This window comes from Synchiropus splendidus, chromosome 8 (genome assembly GCF_027744825.2).
Source record: "Synchiropus splendidus isolate RoL2022-P1 chromosome 8, RoL_Sspl_1.0, whole genome shotgun sequence".
NCBI lineage: Eukaryota > Metazoa > Chordata > Actinopteri > Syngnathiformes > Callionymidae > Synchiropus > Synchiropus splendidus.
In genome coordinates this window covers 8,424,564-8,440,080 of record NC_071341.1, presented here as the reverse complement: position 1 = coordinate 8,440,080, position 15,517 = coordinate 8,424,564, and the positions used below count along the sequence as shown (strand labels likewise).

Below are 15,517 nucleotides of genomic sequence, written 5' to 3'. Positions count from 1 at the left end.
ATCCAGAACTCGAACGCCCCCGGAAAAAGCGGGAAAAAAACATAACGTGCGTGGACCGATCAGCTGACCCACAACACGCTTTGTTATTGTGTATAACGCAGCCTCTGTATGCAGACGTGTCCCGTTAGCTACATTTACTGACTTTTTTTTCCTTCATACTGAGGTGTAAAACCTTTCCTGTCTCCGCACTGGACCGTGGTAGAGTGTCACAGGGGAGGTGCTCGCTCTCTACACCTCTGAGGCTGGAGCACTCCAGGGTTTGATGTCCTGTTGTGGGCTGGAGCTGGGACAGGGATGAGGCGAGTCTGGGACAGAGCGTGACTTGGTTTATGACTTTGTCACAGCCAAACTGCACAGAAGCGCACATTCAGAGCTGGACACGCACCGGGCACCTCTTCACTTCTGGAGAGACCTCACTCACTCGGCAACCCCTCCCACATGCAGCGGCCACACACATAGAGGAACAGCGCACCTGCAGCAGACACTCTACATTCACTCCTACAAAAGCCTATTTTAAGGCTTGGAACGCATGATTCCTTTTTCCATTCATTGTAATGGGAAAAATCCATTCAGATCGCTTCTTGAACGACAGTCTGGAACGGATTGTGGTCGAGAACCGAGGTACCACTGTATATGTATTTTCTATGAGAATTTGTGAAATGCTTTCCACACAAATCAGATGTTTCCTGGATGAAGGAGCTCAAGTTTTGCTTGGTGCGCCTGTGGTTTTGCTCTGTAGGTAGTGAAAGTGACAGAAAATACAAGCACCTGCAATCAGACTTCCCTGCAGGGTTGCTCCACTCAAGCCTTCTGGAGACGTGTTGCGGTGCTTAGCCATGTTGCAGAGAGTGTAGACACAGAGAATTCAGTTATGGTGGCTTAAGCCTTTGCTCAGGCACACACCAGATAAATTATGACTCATAACAGTCCACAGTACACCTGAATGTGGAGGTGTTTCCTGTTTCAGTGTTTGCATACTAGCACAGCTAGTATGTGATGTGGGCTGTAACAGACTGGATTAGCAGTGTGGTCAACAAAGTGCTTGTCTACCATTATCAGTCCAAGTTGCTCACACTGATCTTTCTCCTCCCTGCTGAACAGAAATCATCTAAGCTGGCTTTGTTTTAAAAGTCATGGTTTCAAAGCTTCCTCTCCCGCCAGCGGACGTTAACTGATAATGGGCCGTCCACATTCATCTGACCCAAATGTGTTCCTGCCACCACTGCAATAATTTATTGATCCCCGGGGGGAAATTGAATGAGCATTAATTCACCCACGGCAGACGCTAACATGAAAGGCGCCAACTCGTTCATCATGAGCAGAAAGCCATTCATTGTGGGCCTCCCGGGCATCCTGCCTCTCTGGAGGACTCAGTGATACATTCTTTTTGGATCTTTTTGGATTGGTAATTAGGATTTGATTTAATAATTCAAGCAGCTCTGGTTGGGATTCGTGTTGCTCTCAGAGTAGGAAGAGAAGATCAGCAGGGACCCACATGATGCAGCTGGTTCACAATCTGCAAGTCAATGGTAAAGGTCTGACAATATCTTGCTGGAAAAGTGGTTTACGACACCATTTCTGCCATGTAAAGGCTTTTACAGGGAAAAAAATAGATTGTCGAGTCAAACATAATAACTTTATGACACTCTCCTGTTCACTCTTGATATGTCAAATCTGATCTCACTTTGAATGTTGGAGTTATATTTGTCTTTTTTTCTTCTTTAAACTACAAATGTCATGTCCTTTTTTTATTTATGGTGTTTCACCTACCATTATTATGACATCGATGTTTCTATTCAGTAATACACTTTCCACACTGATGCTTGCAAAAAAGCTACAGTCAATGTGTCATTTTAGAAGTGGGAAGAAAAGCCTGTAACTATTTGTTTGCAACGCAAAAACAAACAACAAGTCAAGGCCATAAAGGTGTACTTTACACTTCAAACTAGTTCAGTCTTTCCTTTGTTTGTCTTAAGCTCTTACTGGAAATATTCCATATATGTGAGGCCTAGAACAAAACCATGTACAGTCTATAACAGCCGGACACGTGCACGGGGGGCTAGTGCTCAAGCTAGAATAAAAGGGCTCCCTTGCTGTTGCTGAGTCAATTCATCACATTGAATTTCAAACTCCGAAGTTTCATCGTGTCTTTGAGGTGGCGTTGTGGTCAGAGCGAGTTCCTGTGGAACATGGTTGCTGGTTCACGTCTGACCTAAATGGCATTGTACTTTCAGTGAGCCAGTTCAAACTAAATATCAAGGTTTTTGACAACAATCCAAGATGTCACCAAAAAGTAAGTAAGTAAGTAAGTTCTCTGGCTGAGAGGGATCACTCAAAAAAGACTCAAGTGAAATGGCTGGTGCTCAAGCACCACCGGAGTTTGATCTGTGCACGTCGCTGATAACACCCATGTTTAATGACATGAAGGAGTAACTTCTGCATGTTCTCCAAAGACGAAGCAAATCCTCATTGCATCTTTCGTAGCTGAAGCTGCATGAAAATGAACCATATGTTTTAACCACAAGCTTGATAGTTTGCATTTACACACTGATACTACAAACAATGGTACAAAGAAAAAACTGCAATGACTGCAAATATAAACTATTTAGGGTTGAACTGTCATGAGCAGAAAGATCATTCATGCTGATTGTTTATAGTATTGTCGTGTCGGTTTTTATGTGACAGTAGTTTCTGACAGTAGTATTGCTTGCTCAAAATATGTAATAATATATAAATCAGCCAAACAATACATGTGTGCAATGTACAGTGAGTTATGACTTTCCATAGCTGTGCTTATCAATAGCACCTTGCAGTCAGTGGCAAAATGACAGCGATTGCTGGATGTTTCCATTTCTAGATATCACTTTTACAGAGTGCAGGACTGTGTGTAGCTCACTTCAGTAGCACCTAACTTTGAAGGTGAGAGATTCAGTTAGCCAGAAAACTTCTTCAAATGAGTTTTGTTGTTTAAGGTGTATGGTGCTGTTCCATAAATTTTTGATGTTGTATCACTAAGTATTTTAGTTATTCCCGTCTTATAATTCTCAGGTATAACATGGAGGATGCATTTTATTACATTGCGTGATGTTTACACTTTATGGTTCCATTATTGCCAGTCTATATATGTGTGTGTTTTTCTTGCATATCCTTTGGTCCTATTTCTTATTTCTACTCACTTCTGCTCAACACAAACAACACCTGCAACTGCTACATCCTATAGTTTCCAGCACATCAGCCTGATATACATTTAATAGTGATGCTGATCCACAAAGGATAATGCCGATAATATCTATATTGTAGATGGATGTTCAGATGGACATGTGTTACTCTATAACATTCCCTCGGTATTTGGCAGGCTGGGGAAGAAGCTTAGATGGGTTATTATTATATAATTATTTTATATATTTTCTGGGTCAGCGATGGTCGAAGAATGTAAGGAAGTGCATTGACTTCAGGTGGCACCTTTGCTTTCATGTTTTTAAAACTGGTGAAACCTTTCCTTTGATATCTAATGTCAATATCTGTACTTGTGCTGTACTCCAGGCTACATACAATGATTAGCATATTGCACGTGGACTCTGCCTGCTGCATGAAACCAAGATGGACAATAAATGTTAGTTTACATAGCTAATCTAATGATACGCATAGAGTCAACAATTTCTGATTTAAAATATGTCATTATACTGTACATGACTTCATTGAAAACGTCATCGCTGTCAGACATTCTGGCACAAAACCAAAGATGGTTACACAAATCTTCATTCCAGCGGAGTAAAATGGAGCAGCCAACCTTCTGTTCAGCCTGGTGATACAGTATAAATCAACGCAACAGAATCACTGTTGTGAGCGTCGTAAAGCTGTTCAGCAGTGGTTATCGCTGTACTATTTCACCTGGTGGGTCTTCTTCCCAAGATATTTGGATCAGTGCCTCATATCTACAGTGGATAATCATGAAACCATAGAGGTAAGTCGAAATCCTACAAGCAAAACAAAAATGTACAACCGGACCAAAACCTATTCTAATCTTGTGTCTGCATGTATGTATGTATGTTATGAGAATCAGGACATATTTCACTCAAATGTTGTCGATGAGGGGCGTCAAATGTCCGGATGAATGCTTGCTTCTCCATGATCCCACTGTTTTGTGCAGTTGTCCCCATAGATGCGATTTCTTTGGAGTGGTTCTCCATAACACTGTAGGTCCAGTACTGTGCTCAGAATCCATGGCTGTCCATTCGACCATCAACTTAAAATAAAGAAGAAAAAAAAAAACATATCCATACGTAAAAATTAATGGTAGAAATGGACACGGCAAAAGGCAGGTAGACTGGGTAGAAACGAGCTAAAATGAAAAGGACTAGGCTAGGCTTTTCAAACTCTAAATATTGAAGATATATGTCCGGCATCAATAGCGCAAAATAAGCAACAAGCTGCTTTAAGTTTAATAATCGACACATGTTAACCAATGATGTCCCTTTCATTCTCCCATTCCATCCTTCTTCATAGACAGGTTGCTGCTATCCAGCTGTCCTTCACCAGCTACAGAGAAGCCGTCATCTCTGAAATGAAATGGAGTGTTGGCATTCAAGTTTGCTACCGTAGAATTACTCACCCATCCAAAGACTTTTAAGTAAGAAAATGAAAGATTAATTTTTTTCACAAATCCAGCTTTGATAATAAAAAAAAGAAGAAAGACAGATGCTTGATTCTGCTGGCTCAGGAAGTCGAGTGATGTATATCCCATTTAGTGGTGTTTCATAACTGCACAATACATACATGCCAGAGAATAAAACCACGACGACTAAAGGGAAGAAATTTCAGTGAACGTGCCACAGACGCACTGTGCTGCTGTGATAGTCTGTACTGAGAAGTCCAGAGTGGGTGGGTTCATTACATTATTTGAATTTTTAAATTTGTCGTGTTACAAATTCAGAGAATGTATGGACAACATTTGTGTCTCTAATTCCTCACAAACAATATCACAATCCCCTCAATACGTGTATTTAGTAATACTAAAAGAAAGAAGACAGAAAAGGGGTTAAAGACACAAAACAAGCCTAAAGTTGAGACAGAAAATCACAACAAGAGAAGGGTGAAAGTCAAAAATAAACTTTAACCCACAAGCTGGATTCCAAAAAGGAATAAGAAACAATGACAAAAAAAAACGTTTGATGTTTATTATTACTGTTACATTTTTATTGGTTAATATTATTATACTTAGCATTATATTTTTACGTCACATTGGTGTTGTCGTGTTATTTCCCTATACAATAATATATAAAATAGAAAACAGTGCTTCTATCAGTACCATTCACCTGGAATGTAGTTTATTTTGAGAATGTATTATTTTTCATTTGAGGTTCATATAGATGGAAAGGAAAGTTACGCCACTTCCTGCTAATCATTTTAGGTTTTGAAGTGCTGTGAGTCAGATTTGGAGGAAGTGATGCGATGACGCTCACAGATGACCATGTCTGCGCCAGTTGCGGTGATGGATCAGAGTATCCGCAGGTCCCTGCGGACCGAGAGGCCTGAAAAACAACAACGCTCTCTCTCTCTTTAACGGGACTCGGAGGCGACACTCCGCCCCTCTCTCTCCATGTTGTGTGGGATGCTGCTCTCCCCGGGTGGATGACTTCCACTCCGTCATTACATCATCCGCTTCCTCTCCGCTGAAAACAAGGAGCGCGTTCCTGATCAGCTGGAGCTGATCCTCCGCCGTCTACGGGGATGATGGCGCTTCCATGAGGACGGGAGGGGGAGGAGGAGGAGGAGGAGGAGAGACGTCATCAGCATCTGTCCACCAGCTCCCTTTGTGTTCACCGGAGAATGTGAATGGCGAAAGATGTGACATGGCAGAGGTAGACTTGGCCCCGCAGGGAGCGGAGCCCGGCGAGGCCGCCTCGGCGTTTCCCTACGAGGAGTTCGAGTGCAAGATCTGCTACAACTACTTCGACCTTGACCGCCGGGCTCCGAAGATCCTCGAGTGCCTGCACACCTTCTGCGAGGAGTGTCTGAACACGCTGCACCTCCGGGAGGAGCGGCCGTGGCGCATCAGCTGCCCCGTCTGCCGCCACCGCACCCCGGTGCCGGACTACCGGATACAGAACCTCCCCAACAACACCAAGGTGACGGAGGATTTCCCGCTCTACATCGACTCCGACCCGCTGCCTCAGGACGCGCTGCCACCCTACCCTCCCCCGCTGCATCCGGCTCTGGTCGCCCTCCGCCGGGAGGAAGCGTCGGGGGCGGCCGGCGTCAGCCAAGCGACCCCCTCCACCACCGTGTCCACGGCCACGACCCTCTCCCAGGACTCCGTGCGCTACGACAGCTGTCAGAGCTGCAAGCGGGTGGCCCTGACCACCGGCTGCGTCTGCGTGATCTTCTCCTTCCTGTCCATGCTGGTGCTGCTGTTCATGGGCCTCATCTTTGTGCACAGTCACAGCATTCCTCCCTCGCCGGCGGGACCCATTTGCCTGTCGGTAGCCAGCATCCTGGCCATGTTCTCGGTGGTGGTCACGTGGCTCATCTGCTGGCTCAAATACAGACCGGATCACGAGACGGGCCGCGCGTCCGCCACCAGTAACTCCCGCAGAAACGCCTGATGACTCGGAGAGCGATGGCTGATGTATATATCCTCCCGCTCCCTTTACCTTTTCTAGGAATAATCATAATCCTAAATGGCCTTCTATTAGTATAGCAAACACCCAAAGGCCTTTGTGTTGTTTGGAGCAATAGGCCGACTGATCCTTGACCTTCTTTTTCTGAAACTTATGCACTTGGACTGGAGGGGTGAACTCTGCTGTGATGGACTTGGATGTCAAAGTGCTTGATTTTGCGTTCCCATCCTAAATGATATGCATATTCCACCGGTCACTCTATTATCTCCACAAAGCACCAGTGTGTTGTACAGACGCTTGGCACTGTTTCCATGTCAGGTGGTGGGACTTTTTTTAATTTATTTTTAAAGAAGGGCGGGAAAGCGTTCGACACTTTGTAATCTCTTTGTAATCACAATCCGAGTGTACATAGTCCCGTTCCTTCCCTTATATTTATGCGCTTTTACGTGGTCCAAGCGGGCAGAAATGGCACTGTTTCTACGGTCACGGAAGGATAGCTGACCTCATCCGGGGTTAATCTGTTACAGTACTTGACCCCTGTTTAACCATGTGCATGTCAGACTACTGTGAAGTTGATGCTTCATTTTGTTTTGGATGTCACTGAGGCTATATCCACACTAGTTCAGTTTAATGCTGACTTTAAAAACAGGGAACTTCTTATTGCGTAGTTCGGTGTACTTATTAGTACACAAGTATTTTCTTTTGAAAGTTTGGCTGTCAAGTGTGAGGCAGGGAACACGCTTGATTTGAGTGTCTAAAAAACACAAAAAATAGCGGCAGCTCAAGTCAGAGCGTTGAGGGTCTGAGTACTGCTTGTGAAGTAGTGTTTTTACTTTTGTTGTCGTACACCAGTCTCATCTGTAGAATGACCTCTATAAGTAAGAGGAATAAGTTGACTCAATTTTAACACCATTTACTGTATGATGCTTTTTTATTTCTGTCAGACTGAGATGCCATCTGAGCTCATACAACAATGGTGGTATATCCAATATGATGTTAAGTGGCTACAAGACCCTGGGACAACTCCAACTGTTGCTCCTTGAAGTGTCTAGATTCAATGGGGTTCGCCTACTTGATCCTGCTGCCCGATTGTTGTTGTGTTTGATCACATGAAAATCGAGTTGTAAGCATTTAAGACTACTACTCAAATCCCTGTTGTCCTGGGAAGAAAGCATCACAGTGTGGATGTAGCCTGAGTTGCGCCTCCCTATCAGTCCAACTGGAATCCATCACAGGAATAACAAGTGACAAAGGTTGTCATGGAGATACTTATCCGAGGTTTCTTTATAGAATAGGCTCCGTAGAAGAGTCGAACAAGAAGGTTCAGACAGGGTCCGTCTCCAGACACAGAAGCTCAACATTGTCTTTGATGTGATTATATGAAGTGATATTTATCTCTCGACTTGAAGCAGAACATGCAGTTTCTGCGTCGAAGCAGAGAAATCAGCGTGCTACACGTCGAAGCCAAAAACATTGAGGCCTATTTATTCTCAACATACTTACAGAACTACAATCATGCTTTCGTATTTCTCTGCATCAGGCTTGAGACGAGGGTTGGAGGCCAGGCGTTTAGGGCAGCGATGTGAACATTTTGAGAATGTTCAGAGCACTTTCTGAGTTGTCTCATGACCTTTTTTAATCAGCATTTACTATCGAGAGGGATGAAATCAAATTAGGAAACCAAAGTCATTTCCTTTTGTAAGCGATGCATTTATCAAAGTTCCTCTTGTGTGACAATGTTTTTTCAGAATTTTTTTGTATGGGAGAATGCGAAGCTCCTTCGAATCTGATCCCACTTGCTTCAGCTTGAGGATGCACTTTTCACCCTCTTTTGTGACGACTGAGAGGTACATGGATTGAAGTGACTGTATTTATTTCAGAGGACCTAGACATTGTCTTTGCCTTTTATGAGACTCTGTGGTTGATGTTGAAGTACCAAAACGTATTTGCACAGAGAAATGCTCTTTATGTGCTGTTTTACATACATAAACACATTTCAGTAATAAAGGAAACATGGAATTACACTGTGTTGTGTCCAACCCTTTAGACGTGCTGTAAAATAAGATCGGATTAATCCTGTACTGTAGCTGATCCTATTGGACACAATTGGTCTCCTGCTGTGAATCAAATATGCCCCCTGCTGGGTGATGAATGATGCTACATTTTCATAGTCATTTAAACAGTGACGTCTTTAATTTAATATCGCAAATCTATTTTTGCATTGGCGAATAGCTTCGCTGCATGGAGGGCTTTTCCTTCTTGAAATCCTCCAAAAATAGGCGAGTAAACATCAGCTGACTGCATGTCATATCAGTGAAGAAGCACAACACTGAAGTCTATTGTGTGTCTTGGACTAGCTGTATTTCTCCATTATCCACAGTTACACCGATTACTGCCGATAGTCTGAGGCATGCAAATGATTCAAGATGACAAATGGTAGTTTTAAACAGCTCAGGCTGCTGACTGTCTGGATCTGGAGAGAGACTATACAGTTGCTCTCAGAGGAGCTAGTGGTCGGTGTTTTTCTAGAATGAAAGGTGCCACCTTTCGAATCAAAGCTCGGGTCTGTGTTGACTTAGCTGTCAGATGGTTCGACAAAATTTTACCACACACTTTCTGAAACACCACAGTTTGGATTGACTTGATAGGAACTTTGTCTGTGCCATACGATGCAGCATCTCCTGCAACATCTTCATAGAATTAAGAGACCTGCTCCCTGGTTAGAAAGAGTTCCAGTTGATGGCTCCTTCCCAAAATAGTTCTTCTCAGGAAGTCCTGTACTGGTGTTGCAGTAAAACTGCCTTCTTCCTTGAGTTTCCCACTATCAGGTAGTGTGAGGCGTTTCACTTGTTGCTCTTCACATTTTTGATCCATTGGATTCATCCATCCATAACACTTTTCTCATCTTCCCTGTCCACCCTTGGGATCTTGTTTGGAGTTGAAGGCAAGCCTCTCTCTGCGTCGCCTTGTCACCTCGGCCCAGAAAACCAAATTGCTGCGTTAGTCCGTCTAAATGCATGTCAACAGCTTAGTCTGACTACTGGAGAGAAATGTGTATTTCTCTACACGACCTGGATAATGCAGTTAATACCCTGACTAAGCTAGCATGTAGCCCAGTAGCTGGACTATGACTATATGTATGTAACTATGTAAACAAACTCCTAGACTAGACTGACCTCACATACGATCGAGTATTCCTGTCTTTACTGAACATAAGACTTTAGAACTTTTTGCAGACTGTGGTATACTTGCCCTGTAACTGTGTCATGCAAAAGACTTCTCACCTCTCTCACTACTCGGGTTAGAGCCAGTTTGTCCTGTTCTCTGAACTGAGAAGATCACCATTAGAGGCCATCTTCAGTTTCTTGGCATTTCCTGTGAGGGAATTGTAGTTGTTCCTTGAAACCAAACTAACGTTGAGGTCCACAAAGAGTTGTCTTTTTCAGGCCATTAATACAATTATCGAACACATGATGACTGACGCTCCATATATTCTATTAGGTTGGATCAGGGGAAGTCCAGCGTTATAGCTTCTCAGCTATACATATGCCGTATATATACCAGCTGACACAATGAACCAGTTCAACACTGGAGGGGTGTTTCCAGGGATTTGGCCCCTGAAGACTTGTCTTAAAGAATGCAGAGAGCACATTTCATTCATTCCAGTACTTCATAAAATGAAGACATTTATAATGGGAACGTGATTCGTTCGATAACATGAAAGACCTAGAAGATGTACAAGTTCACATATCTCATATGATTTACAGCCTCCCTAGAAAATGACCTTCTCTGTGGCAGATACCTTGATAGAACTGGACTCGTGGGACACTTAACCTATCAGCCGATATGGACGTTTTCAATCCATTGAATGGCCATTTTGCACGTCACTCATTTATATGGGCCAGTAGGCTTTATGTGTGACTCCTATATGGCACTGTAGGCGGTGATGGTGGCAGATCCTCTTTTTTCTCCCAACCTTTATTTAAATGGTGATGACATAAAGCTTGCCACGTTCCTCTGTTGCTTTCCCGCTTGTACAAGCTGCAAGAACTCCAGACTGTTCAAACATAACTTCATGTCGATTCTTCCTGCGCTGGAGGAAACTGGTTTAAAACACATAAAGCACCCCATTTTCCTTTTTTTTCTCCTGAACACTATTTAAAAAGCAAAAGCAATTGACCTGACCTGTTGCAAATGATGTCATACAAGTCTTGGAGTATAAATACACCGAAGCCAGACCCACGACCCTGGCCCTACAAGGGGCACTCAAGGATCAGGCATCTTTCATATTTGAATTACCTCCTACTTTGGAACTGAGTTCAAAGTCACCTAAGAGCAGAGAGTTTTTCTGTGGGCACATGATGCTGACATGCAATGTCTCAGTTTAAAGGTTCACTAGATTTCAGCCTTCTGCTCGGACTTAGACTTCCTTTATTGTCATTGCACAAGAAAACACAGCAGGGAGACTTAGACAAAATGTAGTTGCTTGGCTTCCGGTTCCAATAATAATACTTAGATAATAATAGTAATAATACTTGATGAGTGCACAAACTAATACTACTGTGTGCAAAGTAAGGGTAAGTAAGTAAAGTGTCAAACAGAAAACAGAATAACAGAATGACCTGTATGTAACCTGTATAAACAAAAACAGAAATATTGTAGCAGCTGGAGACACAGTAAGAGTCCACTGGCCCATATGAACGAATGATATTTGCAATGAAAATAGCCCTTCAGTGTATTGATAAATACTGGGTGAGGTCGAAGAATGTGAAATCAATCAACCAATCAGATGAATAAATGTAAGAAGTAGGAAAGTTGGACAGTAATGGAGCCTGATACTAAGTGAAGATTACATAGGGCAGGAGACAGTAAGGGGCTGTCACTCTTGAAAGTAACTGCTGGTTAAATAAGGTCTGTTTTAAAATAAAAAAAAGAGAAAATTTGACATCAGTCAGTTCTAACACATTTTGACTCTACCTGTACTGTCCAGTGGTCGTAGCAGTTGTTGGTGGAGACACATTGCCAGCCGTTAATGGTGGGGTTGGTTGCAGAACAGTGGAAGCGTAAATAGATCCACATGTCCGATCTCAAAGTCAGCTGATTTGCAAAGATACATACAAAAAAAAAAAAGATTTGATATCTGCATCTGTGTATCTGAAACTTTTTTTTTTTCAATTAGAAGATATAACATGTTACAATTGCAAATAAAATACAATTTATAGAACCAGAGCATACAATACACATGTATATAGAGCCTCAAAAACAAAATAACAAAACAAAAAAAATACTAAAAGTAAAATAAAAATAAACAAAAAATGAGGCGTTGGTGGTGGAAGTGATAAGGGGAAAGATGAAATATAAATTACCTCAAGTATGCGTCTGAAGGGAGTGAGTCAAGTGAACTGAAAAAGGAAAGGATAAGTTGCAACTAAAAAAATATCCAGTGCTATCCTTAAACTTCATAGTAAGTTCTGAGTAAGGTCTTGCCATTTTCCTGTCCTGAGACATCCAGATGTTGCTCCCGGGTCATGATTGACATAAGGATCCAAGAAGCTCTGTGAAATGTGATGAAATTCGGTGACCTCAACATAGATGAGAGACACATTCATTTGTTGTCTTGAAGGGGAGCATATGAATATTGTACGACTTGGTTGCACCCGTAGGTGGGATCCTGGTGAGGTAATGACAAGGCAAGGCCCTTGGTGCTGCATGCTGGATAACAGTATCCTGTCAATGGCTGGTAAAGTGAGATGTAATGCTGAGCAAAGGCAGGATCACATAAGCACCTGGTCTGGTCTGAACCTTAGTATATTGTGCATTAGCTCTCAATACATAGTGCTTTGCAATTCCTATAAGTGACAGGTGACCACTATCCTGCCCATCCTGAGTCTCTGAGAGTCATGTGTGGGAGTTGGTGAAGGGACTATGGAATAAGACATACGTATAGACTGGGAGCAGTGAGGAGAAAAATTTGGTCCTCGAGCAGAACCTTGCAATACACAACATTTTTTTGATGGAGGTAGAACAAAAATATTCTGTTTAAAATATTAGAAGGAAATCGCTTTAATGTGAAGCCAGTCCAAAAATCGAGTGGATCACTTAAACTGTGTCAAAAAAATAAATAAAAAAATAACAAAATAATAATAAAAAATAAATAGGAACTAGGGTTTCACTTGACTAAAAACAAATCATAATTACCGTTTACTCATGCACTTCTTCGCATAGAACCAGCAGGTCTCATGTTTATTATGTTCCTCGATTCTGTGTCTAAAACTTTTGAATTTACGACAAGTTAACTCAGCCTCCTAATAGACCTTTTATTCATAATATTATTGTCTTTATTGACTTTAGTTATTTATTTAGATATGCTGGTGAGCAACTTAACTCATCCAGAGTTCTTAAAAAAACATTTGTTTATTTGTGTTCTCACGTTTCGTTTTCGGGTCAGACCATGATGGGATAACTTTCTGTGACAAACATCACACGCTTCAACACTTGTGACCTCACCAGTAGAACTCGACTCATTTGTCAAAGCCTGCGTCTGTTCGAGTCCCCACGGCACGTGATGCAACTCATTTATTTCTCATCAAGCCACAGCTCTGACTTTGGATTTCATCCTCCGGCAACGGATTGGACACGGAGATTCGGTGTCGCTTAAAAAGAAAGGGGTCCGAGGTATGTACCAGGGCTCTCTCTGGTTCTGATTTGGCCCTTCTGTTTTCCTGGCTGTGGGATCCAGTTTCAGTTCTCTCTCTCCAGTCGCCACGTTCCTCTGTTGCTTTCCCGCTTGTACAAGCTGCAAGAACTCCGGACTGTTCAAACACAACTTCATGTCGATTCTTCCTGCGCTGGAGGAAACTGGTTGACAAGACGCGGCGGTGACGTCGCGCGTTATCGGTCCCATTACAAATGTCAAATCTGTCCAAAGCAAACTCACATTTCCCCTCGCTTTGAAGCGCTGTTATGACAACGCGCAGCGTCGGTTATCTGTGAGGTGATAATCATCTACTGACAGTAGATAATGACGGGCCCCTCAGCAGGTGGACGACCCCCGTTAGCGCTGCTTATTTTAAACCCTGCGACCATCCTTTTGTCCACGCGAGGGTTTCACTGCAAAGACAACATTTGAAGTGCGCGTCTCTCCTCCAAAGGGCGCACTGAATGAAGCGAATGATAATTGAGAGCTACTGTACTTTTAGTCAGCGGGGGTCTTCTCCAACATAAAGGTGAATGACAGCGGCCCCCAGTTGAGAGCCCTGAGAAAAAGGTGAATGAACAGGAACTTGAAAGACATAGGTGCTTCGGGCGTTTCGCGGTTGGTTTGAATACAACATGGCATATTGATTTTTGATTGTAAACCAATGTATTGGTTATAATCTTATTAAACTTTCTTATTTGTAATATTCAACTCAGACGAGTTATTTCTTTTTCAAATGACCAAATATTACTTTTGACATTTTCTCATTTAAACATTTTTTTATATCACTTTTATCATCACATTATAATGTTTTATATTTCCTCTATTATGTATCCTGAATCCTTGCTCATTTACAGGATTATTATTTACATTATATGTTGTGTTTGGTAATTAATAACTGTACAGAATCCCACTTTAACACTTATTGCAAATGTTGAATTAGTATTTTAAATGTTGCACATTATACAGTTCGTTTGCATTTTTCCAACGTTTTGGTCACGGTTATCCTCGTTAAATTAAATTCAAGATTAGCAAATGAATATTGCTGAATATTGCTTTCTTATTAAAGTTTTATGGATTTCTTTTCAAAGTTACTCATTTTGAGGTTTGGAGCGTGAAATGTCACTTTTCATTAACAAAGTGCTAGACGTATCTTTGTATGTGCAACTTACAAATGTAGTTAAATAAGAAAACACTTTATGAAAATGGTTTTCACATTAATTTATTGTCAAATTACTCTCTATTTTAAGTCATTTTGCATTCTTTTTATTTTCACTATTCCGATCTACTTCCTGAAATTGTCTTAGATGAACAGGGCATGACGTAAGAAATAAACAAAAACACCACACTTTCACACCTTTCTGCTTCACTTTACTCCTTATTACTCATTTTGATCGCTCAACATTTGGGGATGAACAGAAGCGCGGTCACAGACAGGATTTACAGCCGCCCTGGCGTCGTATCCTGCTGCGGCGCAAGTCCTCCTCTGACTGTTCCCGGTTGGCTGATGCGCGGCCTGAAAAACCGCAATAAATTCCTCTAGTTGCGCCCACTTTAGTGCCATTTGTGTCAAATATGAGGGCATGGGGTGGAGACAAATTACCAGCAGTGTGTGTTCGCATGCTCCAAGTAGCTGAGAAGTGATCATGACAAATAAATTGCAAGGGAATTAGCAGTGAAATCAAACCGTGTATAATGGACGTTAAGAAATGACATTTCCCCACTCAAATAGAGATGTTGAGTTGTGCAAATTTAGGATTGTGTCTGTAGTAGTTGGAGTAAATAAGTTAGTAAAAGGGGACTTTTTTTCCTCAGTGCGGTGCGCAGCACCCAAGTTTAACACAGTGGAGCATAAAAATTACATTGAGACACACACATCACATGAATAACAGATTTTATTGCGGAATGGCAAGGAAAACTAATGAACCCTAACCCTCATCATAATCACTGTAAAATTATTTAGATTTTAATATGTCTATTAAGTAATGAGCGCCATTATGCACAATGAAAATTATGGATCTGTGGTTTGATTTCTTTTTTTTTCGGTATAGCTATTAAAACATAATTGTGGTGCATAAATTTGCTGTCTGCAAAATGACAATAAACATGCTATTGTTTCAATGCAATTGATCGTTTATAACGAAAAGTGCGGGGTGAATACTATTATTATTATTAATATTATTACGCTGTTTACAAAGTT

The 15,517-nt window shown here is 41.9% G+C and overlaps 1 protein-coding gene across 1 annotated transcript; it reads left to right on the top strand.

The window, feature by feature from the left end:
• Positions 1–5,478: 5,478 nt before the first annotated feature.
• LOC128763865 (E3 ubiquitin-protein ligase rnf152-B) lies at positions 5,479–8,632 on the top strand. Its single transcript, XM_053873107.1, has one exon. It carries the CDS (start codon positions 5,745–5,747, stop codon positions 6,603–6,605), a length of 861 nt encoding a protein of 286 aa, XP_053729082.1. The 5' UTR covers positions 5,479–5,744; the 3' UTR covers positions 6,606–8,632.
• Positions 8,633–15,517: the final 6,885 nt, after the last annotated feature.

Coding starts and splice junctions, on each gene's coding strand:
- LOC128763865 (XM_053873107.1), top strand. CDS start 5,745: ATGAGGACGGGAGGGGGAGGAGGAGGAGGAGGAGGAGAGACGTCATCA.